Below are 18885 nucleotides of genomic sequence, written 5' to 3'. Positions count from 1 at the left end.
ATTCACAAGAGTTTTAGTGGCAGCTTAATTTCAGGCGGATGCTGACAGCAACATATGTTAGCAGCGCGAGCAAATCAACTTATCTGTCGACTGATTGAAACCGCTTATGGCTGCAGAAAATTCACCACCAATTAACATGCAAAAATATCACATGAAGGTAGTGTTGTGCTGTTCAGTGATCCCTCACAGCCAGTCAGTCTCATCCCACCAACTTCACTCGAATAATAACCACACGTGGCAAAAACCTGAAGGACACTCACATTCTAGTGTTGGTGGTTTTGTTGATCACCACTGACTTCCCACTGGGGTCCACATTGTGGTCCATGCCAAAGTAGGCAGCCACTCGGTGTAACAGCATCCTGTGGTAGGGCGTCATGGGTGGGAACTTTCTCTTTTGGCTTCTAGAGAGAGACACGGGTAAACACAGAAATATATCAACATTACAGTTTACACAACAGGTCACAAGAGCGACCTTCTATATCCTGAATAGATGCAACTTTTGGTTTGTTTTGCACTTCTGAGGTCACAGTAGGGATACTCAAAGCCCTCATTAAGGGCTGTTTAAGACCCAATATTATATATATCCAAAGAGTACTTCCACAAGAGGTCACTCAAATATTCCTTTTGAAAGTTATTCAGAATATTCCAGTAGACTAGTAAACGATGACAACTAAAACAGCTGACAAACAGCTGTTCAGCCAAACTGTGTGACATCAAGCAAAACCAAAAAGCTCCTATTATATCCTTCCCACAGAAACTACAGCAGCTGGGTCAGTTAATGAAGTTCTCCATCTCTGGTTAAATGTGTTTAAGCGAGTAAAACCAGGTGCTCTAGTGTCTTCTATTCATCTAGTTCTTACTCATTATTGCTGATGAAATCCAAGATGTCCTGTTCCAACTTCAGCAGCATGATTCGATCCCTGGGAAATGAAACGTGAGATTATTAGAAACATAAAACTAGACTCTTTTATATGGTCACATAAAAGAGGTTCAAACTGGGGCTAATGTGCTAATGTTAATCAGTTACAACAACTTTCCCAAGATTTTGTTTATTTTTCCTGCTTGTGCCATTTACCTCCTCATCATTTTTGTTTTTGGGACAAAATTTAATTCCCAAGTGTTAGTTAGCCTGTTAGCTTAGCATGTTCTAATATTTAACTCCTATTTATTGAATATTTTTGCATTTGTAACACTGAATCATGTCTCGTGACCTCTGTGCAGCAGAGAACAGGTCAGTGTGACACAGCTGGTAAATTATAGCAGCTGCCTCCATTTTGGAATTTATCAGACAGCTCTGCCAATGATGGGAATATTTACCAATACAAGTTTATCTCTACAAGTAAATCCACACATGATACCAAACTGAGCGAAAATAATGGACTTCACATTTTGAATGCTGCCATCACTGGTCCTTGAGACCTAACACACGAAGCCCTGACTCTCAATATTTTACATTTGAAGTCAGCTTTTAGTATCCCGAGCTCACCTGGGGTTGCCCTTCAGTTTGTTGACCAGGAACTCATGGAGATCTATGCCAGTTGAATCTGTATAGTCTTGACTGGAATCTGCACAAAGGACGCACACATCCAGATTCAGTGAACGAGGTTAACTCTTAACAAATCCAACCTAAATGATCCCAGAACGCTCCCTAAACTTACCTACAAGTCATTTTCTCATTTTCTTTAGATGAATAATAAGGAACTTAAAAATGTTCCACTCTGTCGACTTCCCAAATTAAAACAGTTAATAAAATGCCTGCTTGTAATATTAATATGCCAATTAGTCAGCTTGTCATTCAATTATTTGTGAGGGGAAAAAAAAAAAACCAAAAAAAGTCAGACTGCGCGTCTGACATGTGGAACATTACTGAGGGTGACATCGTTCAACACGATGCCGTTTGATTGGCTGTTACTGTGACCAGTATGAAGAAAAGAAAAAAAGCATCTGTTGCCAGCTTGTGTCGGGCTGCAAACACTGCCAGCTCAACCATTTAAGAAATGAAGAAGTGGTCGGGTAACAAAGTTGACAATGAGAAACATGCTCCTGTGCACCAACAAAAGAATTAGACTCGTGAGTGGGAGTCTGGGGGGGGGACGCTGGAGCCCAATCCCCTTGGTGGGTGTCTGGTTTCTATAATTGGAGGCTGTCTCATCAGTGGTGTCGCTCCACAGAGGGAAGCAGACACCTTTATGCGCCTGTGGGAATCCATATAATTGCTTCACACCTTGAGCTTGTCGCAATTAACTGAATCACGCCAATTATTGGCCTATAATGAGATATCATTTAAAATGGAGAAGTGCTTTTGGACAAACTGGAGGACACAGAGCCAGAAAAAAAAAAAATGCTGAGGATTGGATGTTCCTGGTGACATGGTAAAGGATATAATTATTACAAGAATGTAATTTGGCTGAGTGACATGGATTGTGTGATAAGTATCATTAACGCATTTGGCTTCATTTCAATAGTTTGCCACTGACACTCTCTCATCACAGTGATATCATGGCTTGTCTCCACATGTATGCTTTCTTTAGTGAGTTTCTATTTATAAATTCCAATTTTGGGAGACAAAAAAACAGCACATGCATATTTCAAGATCCTTTTTTTGGGAGTAAGCAATGTTTATAAATGAGGCCTCAGGTGTTTCGGACATAAAGAAAGCTAAAGTTCCTGTGACTGTGAGAGCAGATCTGTTTGACTGAGATCCATCTCATCGGGTCTTCATTCTGCATTATAACTGAAGCCTAACTGGAAACACAAGAAATATAAACACACTGGGCTGTCCCTGAGGAATTAAGAGCACCGATCTATGAAAATGCACAGAAGCAAAGAAGATATTCATTCCCCAAAACTGAAAAACCAGAAAGATTTCTCACCTCTCGACAGCATTTTTTTCTGCGTTTTCTCTGGTTTGTCCACTTTGTCGCAGCTTTCATCTTTCTCAGCTTGGACTTGCGCAGCTCGTTCTTCCTTTTCAAAAGGCTGGAGAAGGAATCCGTCCTGTTCAGAGAGGAAACTATAAACTGAAAAGCTGCAGGAAGCAGGAATGCTGCAAACAGAAAACCATCCCTACCAGCAACATTTCACAAGTTAAATGTGACAGGGAGCAGACACAAGACCTTAATTTAGAAAAGGATGTTAAACATGAGGCATTTCAGTCTCTCTGAGGTTCTGGGTTATTAGAGGATGGTTACTGTAAGACACTCTATAATGGAAACCTGTTTACTTGCCAGTAATAAAGCTCCTGTATTCCAAACAACTATGGAAAAAAAAAACCTGTTAGAGTAGCTTGTTTTTATTAAACCACCTGAATAGAACTTGAGTTTAAACACCACAGCAGATTTCCAGGTTTTAGCTCGTTCTGGTGGATTTTAAAGGCAGGAAAAATTCTTTAAATTGACTGTGTTGAAATCTGGCTGGAAGGCTTCTGTGAATTCTTATTATTTTGAAATCTATTTAACATGGCCTTGGTTTACCTCAGTCGTACTCTCTCACCACACACAGACACACACACGCGCACACACACACATATCTGATTTGCTTTTCAGGCAAGGCTGAAAGGGAAGATGAAGAGTGGCAAAGGACTGCCAGTGCACTATAAGTGGATTATACACAACTCTGGAAAGCTAACATCAGAGAATCTGAGAGAGAGATGAATGAACGCGAGAGAGCTGGGGTGACCTAGTGTTGGGAGAGAGGCTCATAACCGAGAAAGGTCACGAGTTTGATCCCTGTAACAGCTGCGGAGCAAGATAATGAGACGCCGCGTTCGCCTTCATTTTAAGACGCTCTGAATATATGTGAAAATGTAAAATGCTAATGAGAAACGTGACTGACTAATTGCCTGAGCGAGACTGGGGAAAAGCGAAAACGAGTCTAGGATTGTGCGCTGTAAAAGTGACAGCAAGTTCAAGCATATATATGTGTGTCTGGGTGGGTTTGTCAAAGCAAAAACTGCTTCTTTTTTTCCCCCTCTCCCCCTCCTGGCGAGAAGCGCTGATGTTTGCTGCTTAATGCCACCCTCGGCATCACATGGAAGCCGCCTGGTTGATGTGCAGCTGTTGCGAGCTGCCTCATTTGTTTCCTGACATCCATTTACCTCGAGATAAAGGGAAAACAGCGTGAAAATGATGGTCTTGTGAATATATAATGAACATGCTGTCACTCTGAAACAAAAAGGACGGCGTGCATTCAGAGGCCCCCTGACTATCGGCCGTTGATTGGAACTGACAAACGGGCCAAGAATGTAAGGGCAGACGTAGTTTGATTTTTCAATGTTTTTTTCTTCTTCCCAGGAAGCAGGAATGACTTGGACTGTCCATAGATCCATACAGGCCTTTGTTACCATCTGGCAGTAGAGACAGTAATGTGAAATGGTGAACAATGGGACATGCTTAGATTTGATGATCATAAGGGTTTGATTGAGAATCAGTACTCATACTAATGTGTTTCACCCCCCCCTTCTTTCTTTCTTTATTGCATTACCTCACCCCTCTAGGTTAGTTTGTCGCAGAAGGAGTCTCGACTCCGGGGCCAATAACGGGAGCTGGGGAAATATCAGGAGTATTCAATTAGACCGTGCCACAGCTCTCTGTAGCTGACGTGTGGAAATTGTAATTTCCTCGACATGATTGATGACAGTAATACAGGACGTCGTGTGAGTGCAGACGATGCGAGACTGTTGTGGGAATAACACCGCCCTCTGGTTATGGAGCTTGGTGCTGACTGGCTGAAATGCCTGGAACAGATACACCTGTGTGTGTAAGTGTGTGTGTGTCTACCAGCCAGGAGCTGTGCAGAGTGGCATGTAATGGGGAAAGTTTGATTGGAGGGGGGCTTTTGCCCGGAGATACGGTGCAAAAGAAGCGTCGATTTAGCAAAGCAGCGGCCGGCTCGCTGCTGGAGCTCCACGCTTTCTGTTTTGATGATGTGATGTTTTCATCAGGCGGCCACAGCCAGGTATTTAATCATAGCTGTCAGATGAAGGCCGCTAATCAAGCATCAGAGGTCTATCTGCTCAATTGTAATGGGCTGAAATGAAGAACTGATCCCAGGTCAGCACTTTGAAGACAAGTGGGCTCGTAGCTTAACGAATCTGAAGCGTCAAACTACATCACACTGGACTTGATGAGAGATGAATTTACAATGAATCTTTAAAAAGAACACATTGCTCCTTATTAACAGAATATGCTTATAATTATGGGCTGCGCTAGAATCAAACTTTAATGCTACTATTTATGGGTATTACCCCAATGTTCATATAAGGCTCTAGATACTCCACAATTATAGCTGAAATATGGGAAAAAATTCCCTTAATCATTTCTTTGCACCTCAATAAAACAAATATAAGTGAACCTTCCTTTGCAGCTTTCTTGACTTTATCTCACACTAACATATGAAACCATTTGCTCTTTTTTGAGTTGAAATGGGACCTTTTATGAGTATTCGCAGCCTTATTTTTATCCTTTTCTACTAGACTAGGTTTCCAAGACTCACAGTTCAAAATGATTTTCTTATTTATTGATTTATTCCTTATGTGGGGCCTTGATGTAGCCCCTCAGTTTTCACCCTGTTCTCCCTCCCTTTAAGGCAGCTTTCTTGTAATTGGCTGGCTTCTGGTGGGTGGGGCCAGAGCTATTTGAGATGACCATATTTGGGATATGTATGATGTCATAGAAGGTGCAGAGCTGAGAACAGGAAAAAAAAAAAAAAAAACTAGCTGAAACCAAGCATTCAGAGCATCTGAAGAACTTACGGTGCACATACACTTTTGTGAAACCTGCTTTATGTTTAGTATAAACATCCAACTATTACAGAGAAAAAAAAAAAAAATTCAATGAGATTCTGCAACGTACGCTGACACAAAGTGGGCAGGTCACAAGTTGACCTTTTATTTACCGCAGTGCTATATTTTAATATCTGCTGCTCAGCTGTCTGAAATGAAAAACAATGTTATTTGGTTTGAGATCCTGATCACTATGAGCTAACTTATGAGTAAGGAATGAAATTACCTCCATGTGTCACAAATGCACGTGCAACTCTCCTGCTTTGAAAAACATGGAAGGACAGAAGAAAGACTTGTAGAAACACCTGGAAGCAACAAACTGCAGCTCTTGTTAAAGCTGTCAAAACCTGCAATATTTTCATTACTAGTGAGCCCTGTCGATCTAACCTGTCACAGCATCTGTTTACAACATAGAGAAGACTTCAGTGTAATGTAATTTATTCAGATGTAACTCTTCAACAGATGTAAAGATTGCAGTGCAAAGTGAATGAGGAAAAACTCATGAAAGGAGTTTGGTGATTTTGAAGAGCTCTGTGTGTGGGCTCCAACAACTAAGCGCACAAAAACTGTTTTTGGACCAGTGAAATGTGGGAAAAAAAATAAAATAAAAACCCAAAACTTTTAGACTTTGTTCTGTTTGCAAGGGGGAAAAAAAAAAATTCACACATCTAACTTTGATGCTTCCTCTTATTTGGAGTGAAATTTGTGTGGGCACTGCCATTGTTTTGCCTGAAAGACAATCATGTCTTTCAGTGAGCTGAGATGCATGCTGTAATCTTGTGCATGCCTACATGTTAATGTAACGGCATGAAATCAGACTTGTGCTGTGTTGAAAGTGATGCATAAATGTTACTTAGGTCCACCCAAGTAAGACTGCCACTGCAACTTTGAGACAGGAAGTCGACACGTTCAAATTAAGGAAAAGAAGTGAGCATCTGAAAGGGGCTTTATTTTCAAATTATTGGTCCACAGACCTTTGTTGGGTGAAATTCATGAACTGATCAGAGTTCTGCAGAGCAAAAGCTACCTGCATGCTAAGTCTAAGTGTAAAGGCAATGAACTGTTCCCCATATACAGGGATGAAGCTAGCCTGTGTGGATAAATGTGCGTGTACAATCTCGAGGCAAGGAGCTGGGTGGTTGTCTTCATAATCCGATCGCTCTGTTGTGGATAACAGATACCATTGCTGCAGGGGCTTGGGGTTAATGTAGCGCTATCCACCTTCCATTACATGCACACACAAACACGCGCACACACAAAACAGTGCTACAGATGCCGAGACGTTCACATGCCGGGGAGTGTATTTCCCATTACCAGCATGAAGATAAAGAGCGTATGCTGTAGCAGTGGGAGAACCTCGTTCACATACCACTATAAATGGTTAAGTTCACTAATTACAGCAGGCTAAAGTGAATGGATATCAGCTAAAAAAGGTATGAAGCCATCATTTGCCTGCCTCCTTTTGCCTTTAGGACTGTAGTGCTAACTTATTCAGTCAGTTATAAAAATGGCTCACTGACAAACACACACCGCATGTGAAACAAAACGTTAAGGAGATAAACTAGCATCTCTGCAAAAGCACAGCTTCATTATTTAATATCAAACCAAAATTCCTCCTTCTGCCATGAGGACCAGCAGAACCATAAGTTGTTCTGCCACTTTTAATGCATGCTTGTACCAAAGTAGGTTGACTTGCTTAGCTTAGAGTGTTAATGCTGGAGTAGATCGAGGTAGGCAGATGAGGAACCTGCGTTTCGGTTAGACTGGTAAAAAGGAGCCACATCACGGTAAATCAAGCTGCTAATAAAGGAAAGCGGGCACTGCTGGATTCAATGTGCCCTCTAAAACCATATATTGTGGTAAAACCTGAGTACTCAGGTTTTATCACAATATATGGTTAAAAGTGGCACATCTCTAATGTAAATACACGCTGGTTTCATGGAGATTTTTACCTGAGGTGCTGCTGAAGGCTCAGGAATAGGGCAAGGAAACGACTCTTCACACACTGCCAGGCTCCGCACGAGCTTTAGCCTGGTGTTGGACTAAGGGGTGGGATGGGAGGGTGAGGAGCGCAAGTAGGTGGGCACAGTTAAAACCACACATTCACACACACACACACACACACACACACACACACACACACACACACACACACACACACACACACACACACCCACAACTGCGTCAATTTCATCACGCATCACAGTGACAAGCCGAATTGAAACAGCCAGCGAGCACAATCAATTCTTGCAAGCAGATCATACAGATTCAATAATTCACATTTCAGCTGACACATCTTTTCCCTGAGTGACTGAGCTGTTCACTGCTAAGATTCTAGTTTGTTATAACTTCTCAAATTATTTGATCAGAGCAAACTTAAGGGAAAAAAAAAAAAAGACAAAAAAACCCTTCAAGCTTTCTCATATTTTTCCAGAGGAAACATCAATGCAGCAAGCACAAAGGAAAGGTCCAAACTAGCAGCTCTCTCACTCATAATTCACATCACAGCCTCCACTATCAGTCACGTGATTGCATCTCAACACATTGCAGTGAAGTCATTTCAGACATCTGCATGACAGGTAACACGGGTACAACTTCCATCTCAATCCAAGCAAACAACGCAAGTCAAGTGCACGAGACAGGCTGGAGCATCCGTGCGCAACATGCATGTCGAGAGTACCGTACCTTAGAGTACTTCACAGGCTGTCCACAGGTAGGGGAGGGGGTGCAGGGGGAAGAAAATATCAAACAAACCACAGATGCTTGAAAGGGGGAAAGAGGATTGTTACTTTCTTTAAAAAAAATAAATAAATAAAAATTGGAGAATTTTGAATTAAATATGAATGGCCTAGATTTTGTTCTAGAGCTTGAACAACTCAAAACAATTCACAGCTTTCTGTTTCTATCATGTCTGTTCCTGAACTGAAAAAGTTTAAAGGAGCACAAAACAAAAATGTGGAGACACCTTTTACAACGGGACATCTCAAGTTGAGCTTTAGCACTGCTGCGGTCCTCCATATGTACAGCACATGTGCTGCTGGGAATGCAGGATTTGATAAATCACCTACTATACAAACCCTTGACTTACTGCAGTCAGCCTTTGATGTCTTGTCTTATAGCTTAACTTCAGCTGGTGTTAAGTGCAAGCTCCAAGTTTATGCTATTCTCAAACGGCAGGAGAGTTAACATTTAATCTTTCTGAAAATGCTCAAGGGGCTAAAACTGAAATGGTCATAATATATTTAGGCATGGAAACTGATCAGAATGTGTCATTTAAAATGCACACTGAATTTTTTTTTTTAAGGAATAAATTTCATTTCATCCTCCAGGCAATTTTTTTTTTGTTTTTTTTACCTTTATTTGATTGCAGTGATCTGCTCATTAGGAACTATAGTAGCTGGATATTGTATATTATTAACATGTATGATTTAGGTTTCACTCGTGACTGTGGAAATTGGATATATCCATTTTCTGTATGATGCTGCTCGGGGGGTGTCTCTCTGTATGGCCTACGTTTTTCCCACTGCTTGACTTTTATAAATCTCAGTGGTTCCCACAGATGGACATTACTTGGGTGGTCCAGATATATTCATGACTGCCAAAGTATATTTTGGTTTGTGGCTGCTGATAAGAGATAACGATTGATAGGATACATTCCAGTAAACAAACTCTTATTTTGAAAGTTGCTGCTAGCTCCAGTCCTTATAGTCTAGTGTTTCCTGTGGGCTAATTGGTCAGGTTGTTATTGCTGGACTCAGTGTCAAAGTCAGTGTCTCCAGTCTCTCATCCTGCAGTTGGACAGACTCCAACTCCACCATCTTGAACAGCAGCTGGCGTTGATGGTCCTCGTTCTACTGCGAGCTTGAGGGCCAATCTAACCAGAAACTGAGCTCAGGTCAGCTGACCAAAGCTGAAGAACGTCCAAAACGTTAAAGCTGAAGCCTGTCCATGAGAGGAGCTTACTACAAAAGAAGCTGATTTGCAGCCATTACATACAGTAACAAAATATATGCGGCTTTATTTTTAATTTATTACAGAAAAAAAATTATTGCTGTGCAAGCATTTCAAATATAATGCAATTCTATGGGACACACTGACACTCTCCTTGGACTGGTTCCAAAAATATCTGCCCCCTTTTTCCTGTAATAATCTGCAGAAAGACCTGAAGTTCTGACCTTGATATGTTATCTCACAGTTCTGCATTATTGTGTGCTTATAATTGTTACAATGTCTGCGAAGCTCTTGGCCAAATCACTCTTAATTAAAAGCGAGAATTTCAATGTCACTGAGACTTTTCTCTGGATAAATAATGGATACAAAAATCATTTCTGCAAAGCATATGCTACCAAAGTGGTTGCACTGTAGGACACCTTCCTTTTACTTACACACACACACACACACACACACACACACACACTGCAGAAAACAAAAGCCAGACATTTGGCTGCGAGGGATTCGGGTCAGTTTTATTCGTTGCTCCATTTAGCTGTCATGTGAAAGCAGGCGCAGGATGTAAGGTGCAGAAAGCAGAGAGAGGCCGGCCGCCCACTAGTGTGTGAGACAGCTCGGTGCCTCTGCGCTTCATGCACTGGTGGGTGCGTGCGTGTGTGTGTGTGTGTGTGTGTGTGTGAGAGTGAGTGTGTAAACAGAAGGTCTCTCAGTAGCACATATAGGGAAGAGCGGAGGAGGGGAAAGGTAGGGAGGGGGAGACCTGGCAGGAGCCATTTCAGTGTAAATTGTAACAGAGCCCAGTCCTCTGTTTCCTAATCCCAACACACACACACACACACACACACACACACACACACACACACACACACACACACAGAGCTATGTCCTTCCCACCTGTCCTCTAAAAATCAAAAGGACAACCATCCCCTCCCTCACTGAGCTCGAGGGCCGCTGTTCGCCTATTTCCAACGCCTGTGACTTGCCGTGCCCCTTTTCTATATCAGGTAATATGGATGCGGAGGAGAGGGTAGTGAGGGTGGGGGTGGGGGGGTGGTCGGGGACTATGAACGCACCGCTTCACCGGCTAATTGAGTGGTGTGGGGCCGGTGGGGAATGAACAATGCCGCCAGGAGATAAAGGAATGGGAAAAGGGGGGAGAGAGGGAAAAAAGGGCTGAAGTCAGCAGAAGTAGGGCGGCCACCAGCCACCTGTCCTGCCGCAGAGGACAGGGCTGGAGAGCTGGAGGCAGATGGTGGCAAAGTCACCCCCTTTTACCTCTGTTGGAATGCATTTCTGTCTCCCAATAGCCCCCCTCCCGTCCCGAGCATCGCCTTGTTTGAGTTACCACTGCCACCTCCCCCATTTCTCCCCCCCCCCCCCCCCCCCATTCGTCCCACAATGAACATTTCAGGCATTTAACCGATGCCCTTACACAGAGCAACAGAACTGGCTCCACCGCCTCCACTGCTGGAAATTACAAGGGAAAAGGTCGGCTGTGTCAGCCCCGACAGCGTATCCTTACATTCCAATATCCATAAAGTCATTATGTCAGGGTGTGTTTAAAAGGAAAACAAACAAAAACAAAATAAAACCATCAGAATCAAAAGGAAACTACATTTGTAGCAGTCACAAGAAAAGGCAGTAAATAGAGAGAATAAACTGGTTTCCTGTCCAAATATTTCTTAGATATCAGTGCTACGATTTACGATAATGTGAAAAAACAACAACAACAACAACAACAAAAAAAAACTGTTCCTGAATTTTTTACAATTATGGTTACAGACTCTTTCACTTACATTAACTTTTATTTTCAGTCTAATTAATTTCTCAGATTAAAAACAAAAATAAATAAATAAAAGAAATATATCTATTTATTTAAATAAATAATAGCACATAAAGTTGTGGAATCTGATTGACAGCACTATTACCATTATGTTTGCAGTAGTAGCACCAGCAGCCTTCGTTCCTTGCAGTCTAAGGTCCACATGCCTGTGCAGAATGTGGGCATTATGCTAGTTTAGACACAGCCTGCATATAAATATTCATTTATAACGTGCTACTTCCCACCTTGTCTATTTACAATTTCCCGACACAGAGATAATCAAGAATGGTGCTACTGTCAAGTGGCTGCACAGAAACCATCAGTTAACTGGCAATGTACATTACTAGTCTATGAATTATTCTTTTAATCAGGAGTCGTCGCTTAGTATACTTACATTAACTGCGTTTTCCAAAATGTTGAAATTTTCCTAAAGCACTTATACAAGAAGCAGAGCCATTCAAGTAATGGTCATAAGAGACAGCACAAGGCTACAGGAGCAAAAAATACATGAGTGAATTGAACTGAATTGTGCAACAGTCCGACTTATTGCTTATGAAGTCAAATTTTTATTTCCAAAAACAACGTTTTGTCTTTCAAAAGTTGCTACTTTCAAATGTAATCAGTACTAAATAAATTTTGTTGAGCTAATAGTAGGAATTCTTTTTTTTTCCCCTGTAGTGGATTAGAGTAACTTCAGGAAAATCATCCCCCTGCTTTCATCTTCTTGCTTCGTCTTTGTCTCGCCTCTGTTCTCCTTTCTTTCCTTCATTCTCCAACACCATGTCTCTCATGTTCTCCCACCTTACTCTTCTCCCTAATCCTTCCTTCTTACAACCTCTCCACGCGTCTCTCCCTCCCTCTTCCTCCTGGATCTCCTCCTCTCTCCCCTGCTGCTCCCCCCATGCTGGTGTCATTCTGTTCCTCAGGGTAACATAGGCGCAGGAAGTTGGAAGATAAGCCTGGATTTGAGCTCCGATTATCTGCCTGCCTGACTCCCTCGCGCTCCCCTTCCTCCAACCACAAGGCCAGATTGGCCTGAATCCTATTTTTAGGCAGCAGCCAAAGAGACAATCCTCCTCCTTTCCTGGATTTTGTTTCTTTGACCACACTAGAAGAGATTTCACACAGTTTCGCCATTTTAGTGTCCATTCCTCTGTGAGAAAAACCTGTCAGAACCAGTTTTGCTCTAAATGAACAAGTGCAAATTTTGTGCAGCCCCAAAGCACAATGTTGCAATGACAAAGACCTAATTAATTAGCTGTTTACATGTAAGTGTTCTCAGCTGTCCTGAATCCTCAGTGGATAACAGTTTTAATGTCTCCCATGGAAGATACATGACTTCTTAACAACTTCAACAATTCTCAGCAGCCAGGTAAGATAGCAGACAAGAGTCTCACTCTGACTGACCTCAATGCTGGTGAAGCAGAGTCAAGCCCTGCATTATTATTTCGGTCTGTGCTGATTATACTTTTCAGAAATTATTCTTCCTCGCTGAAACAGCTGGGAATGCCGCAGGTGACAGGAGATGCCCAGGGCAGTTGGTGGTTGACGATGACGGTTACTGAATTTTCATGGAAATGAAATGTGGAATAAAATAAAATAAAATAAAAAACAGCATTTTGATGAAGCTGTCAGGTAAGTGTCCTCAGCTTACTCAGGGTCCAGCCTACTAAAACTACGTGAAACTGACACTTCCTTTCACGTAAGTGCTTAACCATTGAATTTAATTCAATTCAAGTTTATTTATAATGCACCAAATCACAACAACGGTCACCTCAAGGCGCTTTATATTGTAAGGTAAAGACCCTACACTATGCTGGGGAAAACCGCAACAATTAAGCAACCCCTATGAGCAAGCACTTTGCAACGGTGGGAAGGAAAAACATCCTCTTAACAAGAAGAAACATCTGACAGAACCAGGCTCAGGGAGGGGCAGCCATCTGCCGTGACTGGTCGGGGGATGACGGGGAAAGAGAAAGGAAGAGGAGAGCACAGGAAGACAGGACAAAGCACAGTCTAAGGGAAAGAGAAGATAAAAATTTAATGACATGCTGCTGTGGTATATAATCACATGGGAAGTGAAAAGAGGTGAGTGGAGAAGCAGCAGTATCACATGAAGTCCTGCAGCAGTCTGAGCCTGAAGCAGCATAACTAAGGGATGTTTCAGGTTCACCTGATCCAGCCCGAACTGTAAGCTTTATCAAAATGGAAAGTTTAGAGTCTAATCTTAAAAACAGAGAACTGGGAGCTGGTTCCACAGAAGAGGGCCCTGAAAGCTGAAGCCTCTGCCTCCCATTCTCCTTCTAGAAATATGATTGGGCCTAATTAAGACTTTGTATGTGAAGGGAAGGATTTCAAAATCAACTCTGGATTTAACAGCGAACCAATGAAGAGAAGTCAGAATGGGACAAATATGCTCTCTCTTTCTCCCGATAGTCCTGTGGCTGCAGCATTTTGGATTCACCGGAAGCTTTTTGGGAACAGTCCAGCCTAAAAGTAATTAATGGATCAACTATTTTTTTTTTCAGGATCACTCCAAGAAAGGATGTTTTTAATGTCAGAGACATTGCAGAGATTTAAAAAAGCAGTCCTACGTATTTGTTTAACTTTCACATTGAAAGACATATTCCAATACCATACCAGAGTACCATCATCATCATCATCATCATCATCATCATCATCCAGAGTTAAGTATCTGGTTAGACGCATGTTTCTAAGATTTTTAGGGTCCAACATAATAACCTCAGTTTTGTCAAAATTTAGGAGAAAAAAAAAATTACAGGGCATTCACCCTTTATATCTTTAAGACATAGTTTAATTGATCTGTGTCATAGCTCTATACCTAGATATAGGTGACTATCTGCATAGCAGTGAAAATGTATACTGTGTCTGCTAATAATATTGACAAAGAAAAGCATGTATAATGTAAATAGTATTGGTCCGAGCACAGAACACTTTAGAACTCTAACTTTTATATGTGAACAAGATTCCCCATTTACACGCACAAACTAGAATCTGTCAGATAAATATGATGCAAATCATTGCAGTGCATTTCCTTTAATACCGAGAATGTATTCCAATATCTGTAGTAAAATATTGCGAGATGAATCCACTGTCAGAGGCCACAAGGAGGTCATTTGTAGTAAATGGTGAACTCTTAAGGTGCCAGTATACCTGGTACACTGGTCGAATTGCCGTACTCTCCTGAACAATAGGTGTCGCCACTCAGACAACACATTAGCACTGACCTGAAGAAACAGTGGCTAGCAACAGCAGGCGTGACATCAACTGTCATTTGGTGACATTTGCAAGGCACCCCCATGGTGGGTATAAAAAGAAATTGATTACATTTAAAATTGTAGCATTAATGGTGATGATGTAGAGGAAGAAATTACTGAAGTTAGTTCAGAAAGATGAATAAGGGAGAATAAATATCCAGAGTTATTAAAGTTCCTGTACTTAGCACATCTGCAGGATGACGGAATAATTTTTTCTCTAACGGTTAAAACTGTATTTGTGAAGAAATTCATGAAGAATGCTCGGCTCTACAGAGCTCTGACTCTTTGCCAGCCTGGCTCCAGTGCTGAAAACAAACCTGGGGTTCTTCTTATTTTCTTCAATCAGTGATGAATAGTAAGTTGTCCTAGCTTTATACAGGACTTTAAAAAAACAAAACTAAACTAAACAGAGCAACAGACTATTTATTAGGCCAAGTGAAGACCTTCAAAATTAGTCCAACACCATTTCCTCTCCATCTTATTAACTATATACCAGGGAGCCAAACTTTTCTGATGCGTCACTGTTTTTCAGAGGGGTCACGGTATCAAAGTTGTACGCAGAGAGGATGTAGCACTGTTAGCAAGATAAACCACTTCTGTGGGAGTAAGATTCAGGTAGCTGTTTGTGTTGGCACATGTTATTGCAGATGATAACAAAGAAGGAAGCACTTCTTTAAATTTTGTCACAGCACTTTCAGAAACACATCTAGTGTTTTGAAATTGTTTTTTCTAGTGATGTAGTATAGTATTGTAAAATTAAATATCAGAATCAGTCAGTCAGTCTATAAAGTACTGGTCAGTGGGATATGGAAGAATTGTTACCTGCAGGTTTTTGGGCAGAATATGAATCAGTTCTTTACCTGTATGTCTTTTTTATTGTTGCCGCCGTGTTCATCTCTGCTGCTCTGGCTCTGGTCAGAGACCTCAGACTTGGTGTCTTTTGCAGACGACACTGGGTCGGCGGTCTCGGAAACCTTCATTGTTTCAGTGTCGACGGTATCAGACATTCTCATTGCAAAGTCTTATAGGGAGATGCTGTCAAATACAGAGGACCTGAAAGACAGGAATGTGTACATAAGAACTAACTTCTTTGAAGAAGAAGCTCAGATGATTGTGACTGAAGTGTTATGCAAGTTCCAACTAAGAACGAGAGGCTACACGTCATCATTTGAAAGCATCTTTATTGAGTTTCAAACACAGCTGTTACATGGATATTATACCAGTCCTTCGAAAAAATGACAGTGCGTTTTAAGACGATATTATTCAGATTCAGACACAAAAAGGTAAATTAGGTCTTGTTACAATGGTCTGACCTATGTAATTCAAGTCTGTTCCCTTTGCACACATTTTATGTTTACAACACACACACACACACACACACACACACACACACACACACACACACACACACACACACACACACACACGCACGCACACCATGTGTTAGCAGCAGACCAGTGTTTGCTAGCAGGAGAGCTAACCTAACATGGATGAAGCTAACCATAAAACACAGTCTGGAGATATTTCACACCAGTTAAACAGCTTTTTCGTTTGCAGTTAGTTTATTATTATTTATTTATTTTTTAAACTTAACTGCAAATTCTGGTCAAGCAACTTAAGATGACTTAAAAACTACCAATGACGACGCCTTTACTGACACTTTCTCTCCCGCTTTAAATTTCACATTGTTCAGTTGATGCTCCGTTAGGATAAGTGAAAGAAAGAAAAATTTGTACACTAAGCACAAATGAGACTAGTGCATTAAATACATTTATTTTAGCTCCTATTTAATATTTTATGAATGATTACTAATTTATTACATTTGAACTGCATATCTGCATTTCTTTATTACAAAGTCATTAAAGCAACATGTTCATATCAGGCCTGATGCTGCCTTACACACAAATTAATTAATATTGAATAAAAACAATTTACTACCAATTATTATTTACATAATAAATTTGTGCTGCCATGCAGTAACACAGTTTGTAAAGAGCTCCCTCATCTTTATGCTGACTCTTTGGACTGGTAAAGACAAAAGGTTTATAATTTATAACGGGCCATTTTATCAACGATGTAACATGATGAGATAATGATAATATTAATAATAAAAAATAATAATGCAAATGCCAGGAAAAATGATATAAGGCTCCTTTAATGGCAAATAACAGTGTATAAATATAGTGTATTAGTATGGCATTAAGGTACATTAAAGTATCATTAATAAATAAGTTTGTTGCAGTAGCCATACTCTATATATCGTAATAAATAAAAATGTACTTACTTTTCATTATAAGCTCAGGTCCACTGTAAAAACACTCATCCTTGTCTCAGAAGTGCTTAGTAATGACTGTTTACTAGTGTGAAATGGAGCCATATTGTAACAGACATTTTCCATGATGGGTAGCTTGAGTTATTGCAGAATAAACAAAGGTGTTACTAATAGTATTACGGGATGGATGGATGGATGGAATACAGCCATTAGTTTATATTAAGTGGATTTGTGTTTGATAACCCAGGCACTTTTCAGACATGGGATACATCATATGGGCTGGCTGGCAATTTGGTAAATGTCCAGCTTATCCATTCAGACGTGGGCAGTGTTGTGTAATGTGTAACAAAGTGAAGAGTGTTAGAACACTTGGTCTTTCATATAAAGGAGCAATGTAATGCATTAGTTTTGAATGAATAATTAGTCCGTTATTTAGCTTCCTGATAAAATTTTACATTTTTATCTTCCTTTTGTTGAGATAACAGGAAAAAAAAAAGAAAAGAAAATCCTTGACCATTTATTATGTTTCTACCTTTTTCTGCCTCCTTGCTGCATAGTGGAATGTCTGATATCGTACAGGTATGTCAGTGTACATGTTAAGGTCAGCTAGTCTTTACATTGGGGCAGCATTCACAAGCATTCACATCATCTTGGTGTTGGTCGGCTGCTAAGGAGCTCTACTCTCCATTTTGTAGAAGCACCTGCAGGCTAAGTCCCCTGGTGATTAGGCTGGTAAGATTTTAGCTAGAGCCAGACCGATACAGGATCTTTAAGACCAATATTTGATATATGGTGATTTAAAAATACGATATATTGGCCAATATATATTTTTTTCCTTTTTGACACAGGAAACAAACAGACTTCCCTAACATCTGCTACGTGTATTAATGCGTCCTCATGAAGATAATATGGGTTATTTTAAACTATATTTTCAGTTTTAAGTTGTGGATTATTCGTTTACACTCTGCCTGCTTGGAGCAGCTGGTTGTCGTGCCTGTGGCGTTCCAAACGCGCTGCCTGAAATGTCAAAAATGGAATTGAGGACTGATTTAGGAATGTACTCGTAAAGATGCATGCACATCTTGCACTTTATACTTATGTCTGGAATTGAATTTTGTGAATAAATAAACATAAAAATATATTTCTTAAAGTGTTGCCAACTAGGAAAGTTGCAGAGTGCCCTCTGGTAGACAAACTATGCATCATCATGACTCATAACATGGTAATATTTATTGCATCACTTCTCCATTTTAATTTTCATTTATCATTTTTTTAAATTTTCATTTATTGGTCACTATAAATGCCAACACCAATATATTGGCAAATAGGTAATATCTGGCTCTACTTTTAGTTAAAGCTGCTGCTCAGAGGGAAATTAACAGAGTTTTTGCTTATGTGGTAGAAATGCTACCACTATCAACTTGCTATGAATACGGTAAAGTCAAAACAGTCAGTCAGAGGTAGATGTATATGCTAGGCTACACTCTTCATTTATAACCAACTTTTTTGTTTTTTGCTAATGCAAAAAGGCGTATGCTTCCTCAGTAGGTAACGCTATAGCATAACAGATTACTATTTAATGGCAGTAATCTTGTCATGTAACAATACAAAATTACGTTACCCAAGCAGGACAGTTGTTCTTGTTTCTTCATTCAGAAATACCCAACAGCTGAGCACTGAGCTGTATTCACCATACATGTAAAATTGGACAGTACATCAACTGAACAAAGTCAGTATTTTTTAAAATATAAAAATCAATCATAATTTTTTGCTGAGCTAA

At 40.5% G+C, this 18885-nt stretch overlaps 2 protein-coding genes across 9 annotated transcripts in view; one reads left to right on the top strand and one right to left on the bottom strand.

The window, feature by feature from the left end:
• zranb3 (zinc finger, RAN-binding domain containing 3) overlaps nucleotides 1–18885 on the top strand; it is a 180865-nt gene that overhangs the window by 22628 nt on the left and 139352 nt on the right. The gene's annotated exons all lie outside the window — the stretch shown is intronic.
• Nucleotides 1–18885, bottom strand: part of r3hdm1 (R3H domain containing 1) — a 55856-nt gene that overhangs the window by 24617 nt on the left and 12354 nt on the right. For 7 of the 8 annotated variants that reach the window (XR_004021033.1, XM_030746942.1, XM_030746973.1 and 4 more), the window contains exons 3-9: nucleotides 15694–15886; nucleotides 8468–8485; nucleotides 7735–7824; nucleotides 2874–2997; nucleotides 1487–1565; nucleotides 861–920; nucleotides 261–401 (exon numbers count right to left, since the gene is read on the bottom strand). Coding sequence is in view for 7 of the 8 variants with exons in the window: in XM_030746942.1 (XP_030602802.1) it covers nucleotides 261–401; nucleotides 861–920; nucleotides 1487–1565; nucleotides 2874–2997; nucleotides 7735–7824; nucleotides 8468–8485; nucleotides 15694–15846 (665 nt within the window). In the remaining variant the exon portion in view is untranslated. The remainder of the gene's footprint in view (nucleotides 1–260; nucleotides 402–860; nucleotides 921–1486; nucleotides 1566–2873; nucleotides 2998–7734; nucleotides 7825–8467; nucleotides 8486–15693; nucleotides 15887–18885) is intronic. The other variant, XM_030746965.1, reaches the window with a different exon arrangement.

The sequence above is a fragment of the Archocentrus centrarchus genome, chromosome 2 (assembly GCF_007364275.1).
Source record: "Archocentrus centrarchus isolate MPI-CPG fArcCen1 chromosome 2, fArcCen1, whole genome shotgun sequence".
In the NCBI taxonomy this organism is placed as follows: Eukaryota; Metazoa; Chordata; class Actinopteri; order Cichliformes; family Cichlidae; genus Archocentrus; species Archocentrus centrarchus.
The sequence above is the reverse complement of the archived record's forward strand: the minus strand, read 5'-3'. Positions and strand labels throughout refer to the sequence as shown.